The 21,753-nt window shown below is 53.4% G+C and overlaps 1 protein-coding gene across 2 annotated transcripts in view; it reads left to right on the top strand.

Annotated features, from left to right (window-relative positions):
• Window positions 1-21,753, top strand: part of EIPR1 (EARP complex and GARP complex interacting protein 1) — a 127,102-nt gene that overhangs the window by 97,428 nt on the left and 7,921 nt on the right. For both annotated transcript variants that reach the window (XM_032430024.1, XM_032430025.1), the window contains exon 5: window positions 11,137-11,236. In XM_032430024.1, coding sequence (XP_032285915.1) covers window positions 11,137-11,236 — 100 coding nt within the window. The remainder of the gene's footprint in view (window positions 1-11,136; window positions 11,237-21,753) is intronic.

Raw genomic sequence — 21,753 nt, 5'->3', positions numbered from 1 at the left:
GTGTGGGGTCTGTGAGTGTGCATTTGCGGGTGTACGTGTGTATGCGCGGCATGTATGGGAGTGTATGCGTGTGTGTGCGTGTGCAGAGTGTGGGGTCTGTGAGTGTGCATTTGCGGGTGTATGTGTGTATGTGCGGCATGTATGGGAGTGTATGCGTGTGTGTGCGTGTGCAGAGTGTGTGTGGGGTCTGAGTGCATTTGCGGGTGTACGTGTGTGTGTGGTGTGTGTGGGAGTGTGTGTGCGTGTGCAGGGTGTGTGTGCATGTGTGGGATGAGTGTTCACGTCTGGGGTGTGCATGTGTAGGGGATGTGGGGGGTTGTGCACGTGTTTCCCGTGTGCGTGTGTGCGGCGTGTGTGTGCGTGTGTGAGAGAGAGAGATCAGAACTAGTGGAACAAGCTTTGGAGCAGGTTGGCGTCTCTCTCACTCATCCTCATCGTTTCCCGACCAGTTTACTTTGGATTCCTGTCCCTCCTCTGGGTTGTCCGCGGTCATTGACGGGCTCCCCCTCCCGCCGCCCCCAGCGTGCCCCTGGGGGGCAGTGGCTGGTGCCCAGAACACAGGTTGCCCTTGGGCTGGAGGCAGGCCGAGGCAGCCAGACCCTGCATGGATATTTTCTGGGCGGCATGGGAGCCACGCTGTCCTCCAGGGGACACTCACCAGGGGCCAGGATGTGGAGAGAGTGAGGGAACGAGGATGTGGAGCAGCCTTCCCACTTTGTGTATTCACCATAAAAACAGTACAGGGCAAGAAGCCGCCTCCGCGGGGGTCTGGTCACGGAGCTCTTGAGTCAAATTTCTGGTAATGTGACAGTAACTCCGGGAGCTCCAGAATGTTCTCGGACCCCCAAGGGGAAATGGCATGATGCTGACTTTTGGACAGAAGATCATCAGAGGAAAACCCAGGTGCCACAAAGTGACGTGAGTGACTCAGGACCCAGGCCACTGCGTATGAAGTGGGCAGGACAGCGAAACAGGCTCGAGCTCTGTTGCCTTTCAGAATAGGCAAAGATTTCAGTTCCTAACCTCTTCTGAAGATTTTTTTCTTAAAATAAATCTTGATGGAATTCTTTTGGTTCATGTAAAGGTGGTAATTTTAATATTCCAGCCAAATTTCAAAAGTAGGGTTTTATGGTGTTTCCAAGGGAGCATTTGACATTGTTGGCATTGGGGGTGGGACAGTCTTTGCTGTTGAAGGCTGTTTGTGCGTTATGGGTCATGGGGCACCCCTGTATCTCTTCCCTCCCAGTCTTCAGGAAAACCAGAAGTGCCCCTCCACGCTTTCCCAAAAATCTCTGGAGAGTAGCACCATGCCCAGTTTAAGAAGCATAGATCTAACTGTGTCCGATCATATCGAGGCTCATTGAACACCTGCTTTGTGCAGGCTGTTCTGAATATTGGCTTGTTGGTCTTCACAAACCTATAACGTCTGCACACTACTATTATCCCCACTGGACAGATGAGGAAATCAAAGCTCAAAGAGATGAAAAATTGCAGGTATCCATACAACAGAATTTTGTGTGGCCTTTGGCAAGAATTACATTTATTTGACATGGAAAGTTACCCAGGACATGTTGCAAGTACAGCAACACATGACAGAGTAAGGTGTCAATGTGTTTGCATTTCTGTAAGTGATGGCCGAGGTCGTATTGTCCACGTCAGCCTGCGTATGGCAAAGACCCTGATGCTACATGTCCCCTGTTGATAGGAGTTATTGCCACTGGGCAGCAATAAAAGAGACTTCCACTTCTGCAAAGTTTAAACATTTTTAATGAGCATATCTGACTTTAAATTAGAATATAAAATAGTACAGCTTAAATCAGGATTTCAGGAAGGCAGGGGCTATGGCTTCTTGTATTTTCTTCAGGGGAGAGAGTTTCCGTACTCAATAGGGCTGTTTGATATTAAAGTTGTTAGTTATGAGGGCATACACTGCTCAAGCTCAGTTAAAAGGGAGTGCGAAGCAGGCGCTGGGAGGACACGTGCGGTAGCCAGGATTGCAGACTCCACTGTCATAAAAGCAAACCCAATAAAGATCAGTGACATAGGGCCCTTTTAGGGGCACCAGCTCTGTCCGCAGAGGCATGGGAACATGCTACAGTGCTGGATGGTCATGGAACGGGTCATCTCGGCCAGGCTGTGTGTTTGGTGCACTCCTGGAAAGTTAAAAAAAAGGCCATGCACTTCAGAGGAAATTCTACCCAAAATGCTTGAAATTACTAAAAATTAAGACCAGTGTTAGTGGTCTGAAGCAGCATTCTCCAAATTTCAAAATGAGAAAGAGGTAATTTTACATCAGACTCCCCCTGCCCCATATATATATATATATATGCACCATAATGAAAGTTTCACAAAATGGTCTTTACCCTGAAAAAGTGCTAGGGCGCACATGCCACTTCACCCTGTCCTGAGCCTTCTGCCGCTGGAGGATTGCAGCCCTGATTGAGGGACTCAGGTTTGCTAGAATTCTTGAGTAAGTCATGTAATCCGTATCGCAGCCCCCAGAGTAGGCACGTCCATCTTCCAGATGAAGGTGGGGATTCTGATAGATCAAGAGGCTCCCAGTACTGTAGCCTGTAAGGATAGGGGGCATCTGAGGCTGGGGTCTCGACTTAGCAGGTCTGTTGCACTGACTTCAGCAGGGGGGGCATTGCATTAGGGAGGTGCCACACTTGCTTAGTTGGAGGACTGTGTGTGGTAGGAGGCATTCTAGAGGAGTCTTTGTGGGCGGAATGGCCTTGGTGGGAGCCGCTGATGGATTTCGTGTTGTGTTGATGCTTCCCTGTCCTGTGCATGGCAGACTGTCTCAGTGGGTCATGTGACCATGCCCGCAGGACCTAGATCCTTCCACCACTGTGGTTAGAAACGGGCTGGAACGACATGGATGGAACTGGAGGGTATTATGCTGAGCAAAATAAGTCAATCAAAGACATGTATCATATGACCTCACTGATATGAGGAATTCTTAATCTCAGGAAACAAACTGAGGGTTGCTGGAATGTTGGGGGGTCAGAGGGATGGGGTGGCTGGGTGATAGACATTGGGGAGGGTATGTGCTATGGTGAGTACTGTGAATTGTGCAAGACTGTTGAATCACAGATCTGTACCTCTGAAACAAATAATGCAATATATGTTAAGAAAAAAAAACAAAAGAAGAATGTAGCAGGAGGGGAAGGATGAAGGGGGGGGAATTGGAGGGGGAGACAAACCATGAGAGACGATGGACTCTGAGAAACAAACTGAGGGTTCCAGAGGGGAGGGGGGTGGGAGGATGGGTTAGCCTGGTGATGGGTATTAAAGAGGGCACGTACTGCATGGAGCACTGGGTGTTATACGCAAACAATGAATCATGGAACACTACATCTAAAACTAATGATGTAATGTATGGGGATTAACATAACATAATAAAATTTAAAAAAGTAAAAAAAAAAAAAGAAACGGGCTGGTTAGACAGATAGGAGCTCAGAACCCAAATCTGACAATATTCTGTGTAAACACAGCATGTGACAGGTGCTTGAAATGTCACTGGTACGGCTTTGCTGATGCCGACCTTCTATTCATGGTGGTACTTGAGCTAAAACTGTCTGGACGGCCTGCCTTCCTTCCTTCCTTCCTTCCTTCCTTCCTTCCTTCCTTCCTTCCAGATTTTATTTATTTATTTGAAAGAGAGAGAGAGAGTGAGCAAGAGGGAGAACATGAGCAGGGGGAGGGAGAGAAGCAGCCTCCCTGCTGAGCAGGGAGCCCGATGCGGGACTTGATCCCAGGACCCTGGGATCATGACCTGAGCAGAAGGCAGTCACTTAACCACCTGAGCCACCCAGGCGCCCAGGATGGTGTTTCTGTAGGAACAAGACCGTGTCGTGTTTCCGTAGTTTGATGCTGGGAAGCCAAATACAGGCCCAGAGATTGGACTAAACACGGGCTGTTGGTGGGCCACGTCCTCAGGTGATTTTGCAGAGTTAGTAGGGTAAGTAGGAGCCAGGGAGACAGCGTTTCCAGGCAAGAGCTGTAAGATTTTCATGAAGCCAAAGGCAAACTGGGTCAGATTTGTGTAAAAGCAAGAAGTCAGACATTACAAATAAAATTTAACACACTTTATTGCTTTTTTTAAAAATTTTATTATGTTGTGTTAGTCACCATATAGTACATCATTAGTTTTTGATGTGATGATCCACGATCGATGTTTTCGTATAACACCCAGTGCTCCATGCAGTACATGCCCTCCTTAATACCCATCACCGGGCTAACCAATCCCCCCTCCCCCCCGCCGCCAAAACCCTGTTTGTTTCTCAGAGTCCATAGTCTTTCATGGTTCATCTCTCCCTCCAATTCCCCCCTGCCCCTCATTTTCCCCTTCCTTCTCCTAATGTCCTCCATGCTATTCCTTATGTTCCACAAATAAGTGAAACCATATGATAATTGACTTTCTCTGCTTGACTTATTTCACTTAGCATAATCTCCTCCAGTCCCATCCATGTTGATGTAAAAGTTGGGTATTCATCCTTTCTGATGGCTGAGTAATATTCCATTGTATATATGGACCACATCTTCTTTATCCATTCACCTGTTGAAGGGCATCTCAGCTCTTTCCACAGTTTGGCTGTTGCGGACATTGCTGCTATGAACATTGGGGTGCATATGGCCCTTCTTTTCACTACATCTGTGTCTTTGGGGTAAATCCCAGTAGTACAATTGCTGGGTCATAGGGTAGCTCTATTTTTAAATTTTTGAAGAACCTCCACACTGTTTTCCAAAGTGGCTGTACCAACTGCATTCCCACCAACAGTGTAAGAGGGTTCCCCTTTCTCCACAACCTCTCCAACATTTGTTGTTTCTTTCCTTGTCCATTTTTGCCATTCTAACTGGTGTAAGGTGGTATCTCAATGTGGTTTTGATTTGAATTTCCCTGATGGCTAATGATGATGCACATTTTTTCATGTGTCTGTTAGCCATTTGTATGTCTTCTTCAGAGAAGTGTCTGTTCATCTCTTCTGCCCACTTTTTGACTTGATTATTTGTTTTTTGGGTGTTGAGTTTGAGAAGTTCTTTATAGATCTTGGATACCAGCCCTTTATCTGTAGTGTCATTTGCAAATATCTTCTCCCATTCTTTGGGTTGCCTCTTGTTTTGTTGACTGTTTCCTCTGCTGTGCAGAAGCTTTTTATCTTGATGAAGTCCCAAAAGTTCATTTTTGCTTTTGTTTCACTAGCTTTTGGAGATGTGTCTTGAAAGAAGTTGCTGTGGCCGATGTCAAAGAAGTTACTGCCTATGTTCTCCTCTAGGATTTTGATGGATTCCTGCCTCACATTGAGGTCTTTCATCCACTTTGAGTTTATCTTTGTGAATGGTGTTAGAGAATGGTCGAGTTTCATTCTTCTGCATGTGGCTGTCCAATTTTCCCAGCACCATTTATTGAAGAGACTGTCTTTCTTCCATTGCATGTTTTTTCCTGCTTTGTCAAAGATTATTTGACCATAGAGTTGAGGGTCCATATCTGGGTTCTCTTCTGTTCCATTAATAAGAGGAGGGAGAAGAACCATATGGTCCTCTCAATTGATGCAGAAAAAGCATTTGACAAAATACAGCATCCTTTCCTGATTAAAACTCTTCAGAGTATACGGATAGAGGGAACGTTCCTCAAGTTCATAAAATCCATCTATGAAAAACCCACAGCGAATATCATCTTCAGTGGGGAAAAGCTGAGAGCCTTTCCCTTAAGATCAGGAACACGTCAAGGATGCCCACTCTCGCCACTGTTGTTCAACATGGTACTAGAAGTCCTAGCAACAGCAATCAGACAACGAAAAGAAATAAAAGGTATTCAAATTGGCAAAGAAGAAGTCAAACTCCCTCTTTCTGCAGACGACATGATACTTTATGTGGAAAACCCAAAAGACTCCACCCCCAAATTAGTAGATCTCATACAGCAATTCAGTAATGTGGCAGGATACAAAATCAATGCACAGAAACCAGTTGCTTTCTTATCCACTAACAACACAACTGTAGAAAGAGAAATTAGAGAAACGATTCCATTTACATTAGCACCAAAAACCATAAGATACCTCGGAATAAACCTAACCAAAGAGGTAAAGGATCTATAGTCTAGGAACTACAGAACACTCATGAAAGAAATTGAAGAAGACACAAAAAGATGGAAAAATATTCCATGCTCATGGATCGGAAGAATAAACATTGTTAAAATGTCTGTGTTCCCCAGAGCAATCTATACCTTCAGTGCCATCCCGATCAAAATCCCAATGACATTTTTCAAAGTGCTGGAACAAACAATCCTAAAATTTGTATGGAATCAGAAAAGACCCCGAGAAATGTTGAAAAAGAAAAACAAAGCTGGGGGCATCATGTTGCCCGATTTCAAGCTATATTATAAAGCTGTGATCACCAAGACAGCATGGTGCTGGCACAAAAACAGACATATAGACTTTATTGCTTTTTTATGTAGAATTTGGGAAGGAGAGTTGTAAAAAAATTACTCCCAAGATTTTGCTCATGGGAGACTTGTAACCCGGCGGTTAGAGAAGAATGGGGGTGCAGCGTATACTGTTTGGTACATTTGGAGATTAGGGTGGTGTGGACACATGGGCAGAGATGCCCATGGGGGTTGGCATGGGGCTGCGGGGGCAGGCTGTGCATTTCAGTTTTGGTTTGATTGGCCAGGAGCGATGCCCCACAGTTCACCGCCTGGAGGGGGCATGGGAGGAGCAGGGAGCGCGGGTCCGAGAGGGAGACCGTGGGGCTCCTTCTCTGCTCACTCTGCTTATTGTGTCTCCAACACGACAGAGTCGGTGGACAAGCAACACCTCTTCTTGATGAGGTCCTTTTGAGACTAAATAGCAAACCCTCTCAAACGAGCTCCAAGATGGACCAATCTTCACTGAGTGTACTTGATAAGTAGAATCTTTTTCCAATTTTATTTTTCACGCATTATAAGGTGCACTGGACACAGGCTGAGAGGAAGTGTAATTAATTCTTCGTTCCCTCTTTCTTCCAACACCTCTTTATTAAGTGCCTCTCCTGCGAAGGTCAGAGTCTGGGCTGGGTGCTTGGCACATACCACCAGGTGAGCCTGGGCTCGTGCAGAATTTGTTGTCTCGCCGGGAAGCGGACATGAATGCCCAGGGGCTTGCTCTGGCTTCAGGACAAAGGGCAGTCTGAGCGGCCTCTGGGGGTCAGACCAGCTCCCCGGAGGAAGTGGTGTTTCAGCCGAGCCCCTCCTGCCTCCAGAAGCCGGCCTCTCTTTGTCCTAATCTGCAACAATTTGTTTTATTGAAGTGACTTGCTCTTTCCAGCTTGGGTCCTGGTTCTGGCAGGGGAACCTCCTGCAGCCTCGGGTCTGTGTTCAGACTCTCGTGAGTTCACCTCTGCCGAGAGACAGGGGCGAGCCGGGGGCGCCGCGGAACCACGGTGGTGTAGGGACTTGCCCTTCTCCTCTGAAGCTGTAGACCCACCCGTAGCTGTGTTCCTAGAAGCTCAGCAGGCCTTTCCTGGGCAGTGGGTTTCACAGAGCTCTGGCAGGAATAAGTCTGTCCGCCGTGCACCCCCAGCCCAGGTCTGGGGTTTCCGTCTGCAAGACAACGTGGGCCTGCCCCCCAGCTTGGGTGGGGCGCCTGCTCTGAACCTCATTTCCCCCATGTCCTGTGTTCTTTGCTGCTGTTCTCGATCATACTCGCTGTGACCTTCAGAAGTGGCAAGAGCTTTGTTCCCGAAGAAATGAAGGTTTTCTTAAACCCTCCACCTGTAAGAACCCGAGGGCAGCCTGTTTCCTAACACAAGCCGTTATCCCCTCCTGTATACTTTAAGGCTTTTTTAAACATCTTTTTGAATTATTATATATTTTTCCTTTTTAGACAGGAGAAGTCACTTCTGTGGCTACTTGAAATTCATTGGGTTGTTTGCTCTGCTGAGATTACTGACACGTAAGCTGACTCCCACAGACAGGTGCCCCTCGGCCCGCGCTGCGTGCTTGCGGAGACCACGGCTTCCCGCAGGACATCCTCCTCCCTCTTCACGCCTCTCCTTGCACCCCTGGAGCAGAGCCAGACCAAGGTGACCGCTCTCTAGGCCGCAGGAGGGGTGTAAGTGCCGCGGCTGCATCTGGAGGAAGGAGCTTCTCCGCAGCCTGCTGCCTCGCCTCCTCACAGCTTCCTGTCAGATTTGGGGTCTAGAGAAGCCTGTGACTTAGTTTCCACACAACTTTCCTCTCCCTCCCTCTTTCCCCTCCCTCCCCCTCCTCCTTCTTCCTCCCTTCCTCACTCCACCTTCCATCATCTTTCTTCCTTCCTCCTCTCCTCCCTCCTTCCCCTTCCCTCCCCCTCCTCCTTCTTTCTCCCTTCCTTACTCCACCCTCCTCCATCATCTTTTTTCCTTCCCTCCTCCTCTCCTCCTTTCCTTCCTGCTCCCTTCCTCCTCCCCCTCCTCCTCCTCCTTCCCTCCTCCCCTGCCCCCTCCCTCCCTCCCTCCCTCCCACCTCCCTCCCCTCTGCTGTGGGTATCAGTTTTTACAGCTTGCCCTGTTCCCCGTATTTCTGCTTCAAACACCCTGCTCTCCCAGGGCCCACGCATTTGTTCTGTAGTCTTGGACATCATAACCGACCATGCTAGAACAGTGGGCAGATGGAAGGGGAAGGGGAGGTCTGAGTAAGGGCTCAAGGGACACTGCAATTTAAAACATAAAATAAACACATGAGCTTCAGTGGAGGGATTTTGATTGTTCACATGCCTTTACAGCTTTTTCTCATTTGGGTGCTATTGGCTGTGTTCCCGGCCCTCATGGGCTAGCAGTTTGCTGAATGTACTTGGAAATGGTCTCATTTTTGTACGTGGCATCTCCGCGCTTACCTGGGTTCTTCACTCTCCCTCGGAACTCAGGAGCAAGCATCCGTCATGTGCCGTGTGCCTCAGATGTTGCTGCTCACTGTGGGGAGTATGAACGAACTCTAACAAACCGGGTCTGCTGTCCAGAAGCCTCAGCCTGGCCGGAGAAACCACAGGCAAATAGTTAGGTAGTCAGTCTTTGGCATCAAATCTGCTAATACTTGCCCTGTGATTTGTGAGTCACCTGGGAATCTCTGGATTTCTGGAGTTTCTGTTAAAAAGTCCACATATGTGTGTCATCCCCTTTCAGACTGTGGTCTTGCAAACACCGGATTGGGCAGTCATTGTCCCTGTGGTCACCTCCATGGCTGTGCAGCTTCTCCTTGTCCTGACCTCCGCGTGCGTGTGTGCGTGTGTGCTGGGGCATGTAAGTTATGAGTGAGATCTGCTCAGGAGCTCCTTGCGGCGTCCTAAACGTACTCATCCTAATATATGGTGCTACGCACTGCACTTTCTTGTGCCCACAAATTCATATGTTGCAACGCTGATGTCCAGTGTGTTCGCGTGAGGAGATGGGGCCTCTGGGAGGCAGTGAGGGCCTGAGGGTGGAGCCCTCACCATGGGAGCAGTGCCCTGGAAAGAGAGGCACACGGGCTCCCTCTCCCCCTCTGCTGTGCTGAGGACACGGGGGCAGGCAGCCTTCTGCGAGCCAGGAGGCCCCTGAGCAGAACCCCGCCACGCTGGCCCCTGATCTCGGGGGTCCACCCTGCAGCGGCGTGTGTGATAAATGTGTGCTGTGTAGGCAGCCCGGGCTGTGGTGGTTTGTTAACAGCTGCCGAGCTAAGCCGGGAAGGTCGAGCACAGGTCAGTGCGTCGTTCTGCCCCAGGACAGGCCTGTGAGCTGCCCTTCTCCCTTCCTGGTTTGCATTTCCTCTTGGCCTCACTGTCCGTTGTGTGAACTCTGCATAGTTTACCCGTGGAAACGGCCGCCAGAAGTTTGATCATCTTGCTGTAAAGAGCTGTCTTCGAAGTTAGGATTAGCCGGTATCTCAACAAAACAGGAGCAGCGGATTTCAGAACCGGGTTTCTTGCCGTCTCTTCCAGCTACTGGGTTTCAGTTTTATATACTGGAGATGGTGCATTCTTCAGAAAAGGTGTGCTGAGCTCCGAGTGATGGAGCTGCGGTGCACCTGTCATGGAGCCTGATCCTGGGTGTGTCTGCTAAGCTCCGAAGGAGAAAGAAGCTGTGGTTTTGGAGGGCATCGGTGTTGTGCTTACACGTACTGGCAGCCCCAGTGACGGTCTTGGGAAGGCGGTGTGAGGGCGGGCGCCGTCCGTCAGCGCCGGTGCTGTCGGGGGGACCAGCAGCAGGGTCTTGGCTGATGTCTGCACTCCCTCCCGTTACAGGACGTGAGAGAGACTCTCCTCCTTACAGCACGTTGGGAATTCATCAGCAAAGACAAACTGAAAGCTTCTCCTCTCCGTGGCCTTCCCACAGAGCTGATGAGATTTGTGGTCTGCCACTAGTTATGAGATAGGCGTTGAATCAGATGCGGTGGCTTTGGCTGCAGGTCACAGGAAACTGGGCTTCAGATCGGTTGACCCACGACGAAGTGACCTGATGTCACAGGCAGGGCAGACACAGACGCCCGCCCATTGTCATCAGTCCTTGGGCTACAAGAGATGTGGGCATTCTGCCCCAAATGGCAGTGTCCGTGCTGGGCCTCCTTGAGACCCGGCCCCCAGCAGGCTGAGTCCTGTTCGCTCGGCGCAGTTGGTCAGCTGTCCGCTCCTCAGTCCCCAGGAAGACGGGTCGGCTCGGGCGGCCGCCAGAGAGCACCACTGGCTGGGGTCTGAAACAACAGACCTTATTTGTCCCGGTTCTGGGGGCTGGAGGTCGGGGGTCAGCATGGTGGCGTTCTGGCCAGAGCCCTCTTCCTGGCTTACAGACGGCTGCCTTCCCACCGTGTGCTCACGTGGCGGGAGAGAAAGTGACCCCAGAGAGGCAGCGAGGGACAGGGAGGGAGCACGAGTGGGCCGGGCCCGTCGCAGGCTGCCCTCCCCACCTCCTGTAACCCCGAGCGCCCCGACGGCCCGGCCTGCTAACCTCCCAGCCGCCTGCCCTCAGCTGAGCCAGGAGGACGTTGGGCGGGAGCGGACGCAGAGCCACACGTGTACACACTGCCGGCCATCGCCGTGTGCTAGGGCGAGCCTCGCTGCCCATGGGGGACGCGCACAATAGCCTCAGACGCAGGGACATCGGGGACTTCCGCGTCCCTACTCATGGGGGTCCTCCTGTTCCTCGCAGTGTCACGTGGGAGCCCACGGGGGACGGGAAGAAGGTCATCTCGCTGGCGGACAACCACATCCTGCTGTGGGACCTGCAGGAGAGCTCCGGCCAGGCCGTGGTGAGTGACACGCTTACAGTTTTCATTTTTTGTGTTTTTTAATTGGACCTTTTGGCTGAATTCAGAATATACTTCTTGATTTGTATACGCTTAGAATTTTGACATTAATTATGAAATACTTAACGAACGGGCAGGATCGTCAGTCGGAGAATTGCATGACTGGCTCTTCAGGTGAAAGCTGCCTGGGGTTCGGGCCTCCAGGCCGTGCAGACAGCGCGCAGAACTGAAGGTTGACAAAACCCCACCTTTTGGCCATAATTTGTCCAAAAGAGGCTGTGGGATATCCCGACATATATTCTCTTGTCTCAAGTATATTGTCTTTCCAATGAACAGATTTTTCAAAGTCTGGTTAAAATCACTTTTTAGGTACGAGCAGTCATAAAATAATAATTTCATGGTGCTGATGAGCTTCTTTCGAGTTTCTGTGTGAGTTGTAAAAATGACAGTGGTCCGTGACCCCTCTCCCCCACGGCCTATGACTCCCGGTGGCCTGTAACCTCCCCGTGACCTGTGACCCCCCCCCCCCCCCCCCCCCCCCCCCCCCGGCGCCCTTCCCCCCCCCCCTCCCCGTCCCCCCCCCCCCCCCGCGGTGTCCTGTCAGCTGACCTTCCCCTGATTGTGGGCCCGCTGGGCGGCACAGGGCACCTCGCTGCCTGAGCCACGGCCACCCGCATGTCACCCTCAGGGTTCCGTTTCTGAGGACGGCAGAGGCTGGGTCCTCACAGCTCCCGCGGGGCCGCGCATCTTCACACTGTTTAGTGTTTAGCACTGACTTTCTTGGGAACCAGTTTTGCTTTCAAATAGTCATTGCCTCAAATACTTTGTCCTTCTGGAGTAAATATTTTACTGATTAGTATATTTCATGTTTGATTCCTTAAAATTTCCACTTTTAAAATGTGACTTTTATTTTTTTACTTTATTTTTATTTTTTTAAAGATTTTATTTATCTATTTGACAGAGACACAGCGAGAGAGGGAACACAAGCAGGGGGAGTGGGAGAGGGAGAAGCAGGCTTCCCGCGGAGCAGGGAGCCCGATGCGGGGCTCGATCCCAGGACCCTGGGATCATGACCTGAGCTGAAGGCAGAAGCTTAACGACTGAGCCACCCAGGCGCCCCTAAGATGTGACTTTTATATTGTGTTCATGATTTCATCACATTTGTTTACATCAAAGTAACAGCTTTAGAGAGAAAAATCTAGAGACTTGACAGAGCTTACGGTGTCTGTGGGACAGATTTCTGTAGTGGTGGCTCTTCTTATGCTTCTTTGTTCCCATGACGTGTCTTCAGCCCTTTTCCCTCATGGTACGTTATGGTATTAATAAATCCGTTCTTGGGTAGGCGGTAGAGATGGTGTAACTAGTGACTGATCATCATCAGTAAGTGGAGTCGAAGTCAGACTCTTTAGAATATGAAGTGCCGTGTTGAAGTTTTAAAATTCTGCGTGGTCAGAAGGGAGTCTCGTAGCCTTCAATGTGAAATTAAGAGCTGGTCTGTCTTTGTAGTGTCTAAGTAATATTTAAGGGAAAAAAATCACTGTTTTAATTTTAAAAAGGACATATTTCTGTATCGTAGAGTAGAATGCAAATTTCACCCAGATTTTAGAGCGGAACAGGAAACTTGAGGGTAACCCAGTGCCTGGGGCTGCTCCCTGTGGGCTACAGGTCTGGGGGGAGATGGTGCGTGCCCTCCCAGGGGCCGGCCGCAGAGTCTGGGTCAGCGGCAAGCCCCCTCCTGTCCCTCCCTCCCACTCGCCTCTCGAGGGTGCTCCCGTGTGGCCAAAGACCAGACATGGGAAGGGCAGAGTCCTTTCCTAATGTAGTGCAGGTCACGGAGATGCTGGGGGAGCTGTGGGCCGGAGAGGCCAGGAGGAGGCGAGCCCTCTGTGCACGTGCGCGCATCCCACAGCCCGTCCTGGAAGCAGATGGGGGCGCCTCTCCAGACCCTCGGCCATCTCAGAATGATTTTATGGTAGGGTGATTAATCTGTAACTTATTTTCTGCAGAGACCAATTTAGTTTTCTCTCCTTCGTTTTTATCTGCCGTCAGCACTTCTGTCAATACCACTTTGCGACCCTCTGCCGTGGTATTTAATACCGAAACCTTCCTATCGATTCCGGCCATCTTCACACCCAGCACCTCCGTTTTTTTTTTTTTTATTGTTGGAGGATATTGCCTTCTGTGGTGAATCTAATCTTATGCTCACTGCATCATTACCTTTTGCAATTAAATCGGAGGTTCGTTGCCATTTATAATCATTAGCAGAGCCCAGGGGCCGTCTGCAGGGGGAGGTTGCACGGGGTCCCGGCCCCGATGAAGGCAGAGGGGAAGCCTCCCTGTTTTGGAGTGTGCTCATCCATCTCTGGGGCCTAGCAGCTCTCAGTAGCTGTGGAAAGAAATAGCTTTCCAGGTGCAGAGAGCAGCAGAGCAAAAGGAAGACGGGTGCCTTGAGAGTTGGCTGTCTTCTTCCTTCTGGCCGTGCGTCAGCCTGGGGGCTTCTCAAGGATGAACCTGGGGTGTCCCCTGCCCGGCGGTACAGGGTCTGAAGGCAATGACATTCAGGAACGCCTCTCAGAAGGAAGAGGGTGGGCTTCAAGGACATAGTGTTCTTGCAGAAATGTTCTAATGTGAGGCTTAAACCTACAGCAGGGACCGACTGCACATCAGTGGCGGGGAAGCTAGTGGTGGCAGGAAAATCATTCAGAGCGGCTTGGGCCACGTCTGCTGTGTCTGGAAATATAAAACATGCATTTGTTCATGGGGGCAGAGGGCTGGGCGGAAGCGGGGCTGCCTGTAGGACAAGCGGGCTGGGCCCCCATGTGCCCCTTCCTCCTGGGAGCCTGTCTGTCGCCTGCCACACCGTGACCGCGCCTCACGCCCGGCCCGCTGTTGTCCAGGTGTGGCCCCGAGGGGAACGGAAGCCCAGTCGGTGCTGGCGGGAGTGTCGCAGGGGGCTCCCCCGAATCTGCCCTCTGGGGACGTGGCCCACGCAGGGACCTCGTGTCCAGCCCCTGGGGCAGCGGGGTGGGTCTCCGCAGACGGGCGTGGGTGGACGTGGCTGCTCTGTGCCACGCGGGGGGCCTTCCCGCACTGTGGCCCCTGCTCTCTGTCCCATCTTTGCAGCGGAGCCTCTTGCAGAGGAAAGGTTTTCATCTTTTTTTTTTAATAGACTTCATTTTTTAGAGTGGTTTTACCTGGTTCACGACAAAGTTGAAAGGAGGGAACAGAGGCTTCCCCAGCCTCACACGCACACAGCCTCCCCACGGTCAGCATCCCCGCCAGAGGGGACGCTTGCTGCCCTCTGTGGGCCGCCGGATGGGGGTTGTCCTCCCTCACCTCGTCTGACGTCCAGGGTCTTTCCCTGCGTGAGGACAGAGGAAGTCGAACCCCCAGATGCCTGGTGCATGTGGTCACTTGGCAAGTGCGGACGGCCAGCGTTGAGGACATGGCAGGAGGGCCCGCGAGGTCCCCAGACACCCACAGTGTGCCTTCGCAGTTGTAATACGGCTCATACGGTGTGTTGACAAATCTTTGTCCCCCACTGCTTTTACAGCAGGCCCCGTAAGAAAGACAGTGATTTTGAAGCAGTCCACGTGAAGACGCAGACCTCGGGGTCACAGAATTCGACTCCCTCACTTGACAGTTGAGAAAAAGTAAGGCCCAGGGAGCCAGGGGATGTCCTAGAGGTGGCATGGTTTGAGGGACAGATTCGGGACTGCACTTCTGACCCTGCTCCTCCGCCCCATGGAGGGCTTGTCGCGGCCCCGGCACGCGTGCGCTGCGCCTTGCCGGCCTGAACCTCGGTGCTCGCCTGTCTTTGGCGGCCACGGTCACATTTGGTCTGTGAGGGTGGACGTGAGCGTTGGAACAGTCAACATTTATTTGGAGCAAACTCCAAGCGTCGTGAAACTGGTCCACGGAAAACAGGTTAGAGCTCTGAAAGCTGGTTTTCTGGGGAGCCTCATAAAAAGGCTTTGCAGGATATTTGAGTGCGGCCTGCATCGCGGACGTCAGCCATGCGTCTCAGACTGCAGCCGCCTGAGTTGGTGCGTTAGGATGGTCGTCAAAAAAGCCGCCATCTTCAAGAAAACACCGAGTGAGGAGTTTCCTAAGTTGCGTATCTTAATGTTGCGTAATAGCTACACATAGCTTTTGATTTTATAAATATCGGAGACAACTAGGATTCTTTAGTCTTCCATCAGCTCTTGGAAAAAGGCATCAAATACAAATCGGGCTGGGCGTTGGTGTCTGCCAAGCGCTTCTTCCCAAGCTCTCGAAAGACTTCTTTCTAGTAAGAGTGGATGATAGAGTGGATGATACGTCTGACAAACCAAGTGTGTTGAAGGGAACACAGGTGCTGCTGTGGGGAGCAGACGCGTGCCCCTCAGTGGGCCCGGACTCTGCGGGGACACAGCCCCGGCCTTCCTGGGCTTCGCCTCCCAGAGCGGGGTCCGCAGCGTAGAGATGAGTCAGTTCCAGTTTGCAGGCGTTCCCGTGACAGCCTGGGACAGGTGTGGGCCAGCGGCTGTGGGGAGGGGGCAGCGGCGGGCGCAAGGCACGGAAGGGAGACGCTGAAGGCCGTGGTGCTGTGGCTGGAGCCCAGGCAGCCTTCTGAGCTGCAACACCAGGTCCCGTTTCTGCCACTCACTCCCAGGTGACCTTGGGCAAGCGTCATGGCCTGTCCAAGCCTCCGTGTCCTCGTCTGGAAAGTCGGGACCGGTTTCCACATCTATAAAGTAGGGCAGTGTCACAGTGGACGTCCCGTGGGGGCGGCCTGCCCCACAGTGCCCGGTGCGTGGCAAGCGGTCCGCACGAGCCAGATGGACAGATGGCTGGCTGGGTGGGCGGAGGGAGGAAGACAGGAGTGGAAGGGTGGACTGCCGGAGGGAGGGAGGGAGGGATGGGTGCATGAAGAGAGTGGTGGGGACACACCGTCTGAAAGGGGATTAGGAGTGAGGGTCAGGTCAACAGGACCCTGGTGCAAAGGCCAGAGGGACAGAGGAGAGAAACGGAGGTACCGAAGAGCAGCCTCTGTGCACTTCCTAATTAAATCATCCCTCAGAGCCGGCAGGTAAGGGTCACGCTCGACACAGGAAGACACGTGTCATCACGACAGCGCTTCCAGGTTTTTAAGCCTTTGTTATTCTTCATAAAAGATGTCTCCCTCGCTAATCAACTGTAATTAGATCTCTCCCTCCAGCGGATCACCAGCGTCTAATTGGCGTGACAGAACTATCTGCTATATTCTCGTCCATCTTGGTGAGAAAATTTAAATCCGCACTCACGACCTTTCCTGTTTCGCGTGTGGAGCCGAGGTCAAGCCCACGGCTGTGGGTGCACGATACACCTTCTCCTCTGCAAAGAGAGCTTAGGTTTTGGTGCAGCAAAGGGGGAAAAGCCCTTTTAGTTCTGTTCTTCCCACAAATAGAGTCTGTTTGAGATAAGCTAAAAATAAATTTTAAACGACCTCAAATTCCCTCACCAGTGCTGGTACCTAATGCCCTATGAGCATTTTCTGAAGACAGGAAGGCTCTGGCTTCCAGGAGGCCGGGGAACAGAGTCCCTGGTGGGGTGTGGGAGCCGCTAGGCCCACCGGGGTCTGCAGCCACACTCGGGCCGGGGACACCCACCCCTGTGACCTGGGACAGCTTGGGACGGGGGGGTGGCAGGACCCACCTCTGCCTTCTGCAGACCCCTGTCCACACACACCTCGGCAGGTGTATGCCGGCCACATCCCCATTCCCCGTCAGTTTGCTCTTCCTCCCCTTTTCCTTCCACACCCTGAGGGCAGCGGTGGGCTGGGGCTCTCCCACTGAGCCTGCTCCCACACAGCTCTGTCATTTCTGATGCCTCGCCCTGAGCCCCGGGAGACAGCAGCAGCCCCGGGCCTTCCATCCACGCCTGAAGACAGGCCAGAGCTCTGGGTGTTGTCTGTGCTCTTCAGGTGGCACTTAATTTCCGCGGCCCTGCGGGGTGGGTTCTTGAATAGCTCCATCTCCTGAGAGAGTTACAGGAGAGAAGCCAGGCTCAAAGGGACGAGGTCACGTGTCTGGTCACTTGGCAGCAGAGCTGAGGCTCCAGCCCAGGGGGTTTGTGTTCAAAGCTGGGGCTGCAGTTTCCAGCGTGAGAGAGGCAAAGGACATTCGCACGTTCCTGGGGGTGGGAAGGGGCTTGCGGCAGAGCCCGTGGCTGTGCAGAGCCTGGCCGGGAGCAGAGGGGCTCGGGCGGTGGTCACGGCTGCCGTGTAAGCACGTGGCCCCTGCCCGGCCGTCCGGGAGCTCGAGCACATCGGTGGGACTTGCTTGTACGGGATGCTTCGTATCTCTTACGCTCTGAAAGCCACGACCTGCCGTGGCTTCACCTCGCCGCTGTCCTTCCGAGGAGGCGAGAAGCGGCACTTAGATTTCTCAGCCGCTCCTCCGTTATCTTCGGGCAAGTCTGGCACCTCATCAGCTCTGGGCCTTGGCTGCAGGGAGTGCGGCTTTCTTCTTTGGAAACCTTATGGCCACGTGCACTGCTCACAACAGTGCGAGGCCGCATTTTGTTCATCAGAGTTGTGTTCCTTTGTCTGTGTCCGGGTCTTGGTTACATCTCTGAAGAGAAGTTCGTGGGGTGGCTTTAATCGTTCCTTCTGGGTGGGAAGCACTGACTGGTTCTCTGTAACGTTGAAACCAGATCACTGTGTGCCGAGCACTCTGAGTTCTTGCTGAGCTGTCTCCATGCCGCCAGGGAACCAAGACACACGACTGGTTCACAGCAGAGCATACACCATGCTGGCTGCCCTGAGCAGCCTCCCGACGCTGATGGCGAGGTGTCATTAAGGGGGCTGGGGCATGGAGTCTGCATTGCCCGGGCAGATCATGCCCCAGAGTGAGCCCAGGCGTCGAAGCAGGAGGCAGGTCCTGTTCCTGCCCCACTGGCTGTGTGACCCAGGGTGAGTCGCCCACCCTCTCTGGGTCTTAGATTTCCTGGCTGTGAAGTCAGGGGGCTCGACTGGCCCGTCATGGAGCTGCTGGGCTTCACTCGCGGTCTCCCCTCTCCCCTGGTTGGCACTTGGGTTTCTTATCCGTCTCTCTCTGACAGGGGACCACAAAGGTGGCTGCTTCCCGTGGCCCCCACACGTCAGGGCGGTGTCTGTGAGGACGTCAGGGACCCGGAAGCCTGGCGCCCCGCAGGTCTCTCATGTGACTGTGGTGCAGGTGTCGGCAGCTGGGTCTCATCTGAGGACTCACCTGGGGAGGGGGGTTGCCCCAAGCTCCGGACGAGGTTGTGGCAGGACGTGGTTGGCCCGAGGGCCTGGGCTCCTCGCTTCTCTGCACGTGGGCCTCTGAGCGTGGCAGCCAGCTTCACCGAAGCCAGTGAGATGGGAGAACCTCAGATAGTGTAATCGCAGGAAAGCCCGCAGCACAGAGGGCGCTGCTGTTTGATGGCCGACACCCAGGGGAGGGGTCCTGTAGGCCTGAGGACCGGGGTGCTGCCTGCCCGCCACGGGCTGTCCTACCTCCTGCCCTCGGGCCGCTGGGCTACCCTTCCACAGGCTCTGCCTCCTCCACCTGCTTTTCCTGTCTGACACCCAGCACCGCCCCCAGTCCAGTGGGGTTCTGTTTCCCGTCTCTGCCTCATTTACGCGGGGATCCCTCACTGCTGTCTTCTGCTGATTCACGTTCTGTGCAGCGCCCAAAACCTCACGATCCCTTTCTCTGGCTGCTCCAGCCGGACCAGCTCTGTTTTCTCTGGCGCGTCTGGACCTCCCTTGTTATCTCTCACTGTGGCCTGGACACAGGTTGGCTGCTGTTGATTTGCGGTTACTAAATCTATGGCCTCGGTGTCCTCATCTGTGAAATGGGTCTGTTAGCATGTATATCACGTGCCTGCAGCGATTCCGCTGGGACAGGACCGCGCAGTAGCTGATGACCGGTTGGTGTTGCCGGCAGAGTTGAGTGCTGCCTCTTGTGGGGCATGCTTACCTGGCAGCAGGTGGGTGTGGTGTGGGCTGGGCACCGACCCTCCGCCAGCTTCCCCCTCCGCTGGACTCAGTGTGGCTGGGGCCACTCCATGTACATGCTCATGGCTGCATGGCTGCTTGCTGGTTGGTCGGCGGTCTTTAGTTACGAACTTGCTTCCACAAGCTGGCGCCCGGGAGGCTGGTTCTGCCGCGTGGGCTCCGGGAGCAGACAGCGCTTGTCTCCAGGGGGTCCTGATGCGGTCAGGAGGGACGCGGGTGCCGAGAGCTTGGTGACAAGGCTCACCGGTCCTGGTCCTCCCTGTTGGTTCTCCACCAGCCTCGCGGAGCAGTCGCTCCATCAAACGTATGTGACCTGTCTTCTGAAGGTGCGACCTTATGTTTTTATCTTTCTGAAGAGTTTTGATGAATCTTCTTGTTTAATAGAAGATTAATTAGGGCACTGAGTGCTGATTAGTTTGAAAATATATCCAACCCTTTCATATTCCCTGATTTTACTTAATTCCATCTTCAGAAAACTGAAATTGCACCTGTAGGAAGTTTGTTTGACTTAATTTTTTTTTTCCATAATGGGAAATTATGAAAACATTTCTTAGCTGATACTGTGTATGTGGAGGTTAAAACGAGTTAGAACAGTCAGGGCCAAGCATGAGCTCACCGCGCGTCTCTAACATACATTTTAGAGCTGTTTTTAGCATCTGAGGTCATGTTGCTCCTCTGGAAAGTATGCTTGTCGCTGCGCTTGGGACAGTTTGTCTTCACCTCCTGCCCGATGCGCTTGCGCACCGCCCTTGTGTGGCTCAGGGTCTGGGTCCCTGTCATGAATTACCTGCCGGCAGTTCTCTTTCCTCCGTGGCTTGGTGGTGGTGGCTCTGGCGTGGTGGGTCCCGTGTGGGCTCCGTGTGGGACCACCTACCACAGACCCTCATGCTTGCGCTCTCCATGGGCCCCAGTGCCTGGGTCGCTGAGATAGCTGGGGAGGAAGAGAGGGCAGAGCCACATCCTTCATCAGCACGGCGTCGCTCCCGGCGCGGTTACTGCGCAGTCTGCGTGTTCTTGTCACCCCACCCCATTGGCTGCTGCCAGCTGGTCCTGCTGGATCTTGACAGGCTGAGTCAGGCCACATCCCTCCCTGGGAATTTCGTGATGAGTCTCAGGGTCAGCTTGGTCTTCTGTAGGTGTCTGTTTGTGGGGCGTCAGGCCTGGTGCTCTGGGTGCCCCTGCCCCTGCCTGGGGGCCGTGAGGACGCTGGTCTGGAGGGTGCCAGAGAAGCTCCGAGTGGGTGTGGACAGGTGTAGGAGTGAGGTGTGGGGGGCCCTGTTGTCGGAGTCCCCAGGGCACATGGTTCCTGACATCGCCCTGAGAGCCTGTGGGGTCCTGGCTCACCAGCAGCCCCCTTCTCTGTTCCCCCGGCCGCTCTGCCCCGTGACCACTTGCCTGACCTCAGCTCTTCTTGCCACTACAGGACTGGCCTCAGGCCCTGTCCTCCAGTCTGTCCCATGCTGCTGCCCATGGTGGCTCTCTGTGGCCCGCCAAGGTCTCACGGCAACCGTGTCGGCCTGGCATTCACGGGCACCGGCGGCTTTCGTGCTTGACCCTGCTGAGCTCAGCCTGGGAAGGCCCTCTGTTCTCCCGTCCTGTTGTGTGTCTCGCCTCTGCCTCTGTCCCCGGCCGCTGTGCCTTCCATTTCTGACTTTCCGCATCCTCGGCACACCACGGCCTTCCTGCATGATAGGCCACGTCAGTAAGGCAGGAAAATGGGGTTTTTTTGGAGAAAGATTTTCTGGGACAAGTCGAGCCAGGAAACCTTGTAGAGAAGGGGGAAGTGCCTCCTGTGTGGGGCAGGGGAGTGCGTCCCAGGTGGGCGGCCATCGCTGCAGTGCTTCCTAGAATGAGGGGGTCGCTTGGAGAAGGCCATCTTACAGAGGTGTCCTCCATCACGTTCCTTAGCTGGGCCAGTCTCCCCGGGGAGGAAACGGGTGCTCTCCCCCAAGTCTCTCCTCGAATCCCCTTGCACTGCCGACAGACTCTATAGGGCCACCCCAGACCTGTCTGTTTTGAGTCTGGGGGCTCACCCTGACCCCTGCTGCAGGGGCCCCGATACAGCACTGAGATGGCCGCACACTGCCCCCTGTGACTCCCTCAAACCTCCCTCAGGCCCCGCCCAGGGCTCCTTTGAAGAATGAGGCTGGTGTTCAAGGTAACATGAATGAGGTGATGCCCCCAGGGGATGGATGGCACAGAGCTCTCCCTGCCTTTAGCAGTCACCATGCAGGCAGAGTCAACCCCAGATCAGAAGAACGATGTGGCCAGTGTGATACGTCTTTGTGCATCAAGTGCCACGTGGTCCAGGGGGCGTGTGGGCAGGGACACGTGTGGCAGGAAGCTCTTCTCCCCACTCAACAGCTGGGAGCCCCTCATCTCTCAGGATGTGGGAGTGCTGGCCCAGAGACAGCTCCAGTGGGTCTCACGAGGTCTTGGCCAAACCTCTGGGGAAAGGAGCTGGAGGCCTGCGATGGGAGGCTGGGTCCTGAGACCAGCATCTGACCGGGCACCG

This window comes from Phoca vitulina, unplaced genomic scaffold (assembly GCF_004348235.1).
Source record: "Phoca vitulina isolate PV1807 unplaced genomic scaffold, GSC_HSeal_1.0 scaffold42, whole genome shotgun sequence".
NCBI classification, from domain to species: domain Eukaryota; kingdom Metazoa; phylum Chordata; class Mammalia; order Carnivora; family Phocidae; genus Phoca; species Phoca vitulina.
Note: the sequence above shows the minus strand (reverse complement) of the source record. Positions and strands in the feature narration are given on the sequence as shown.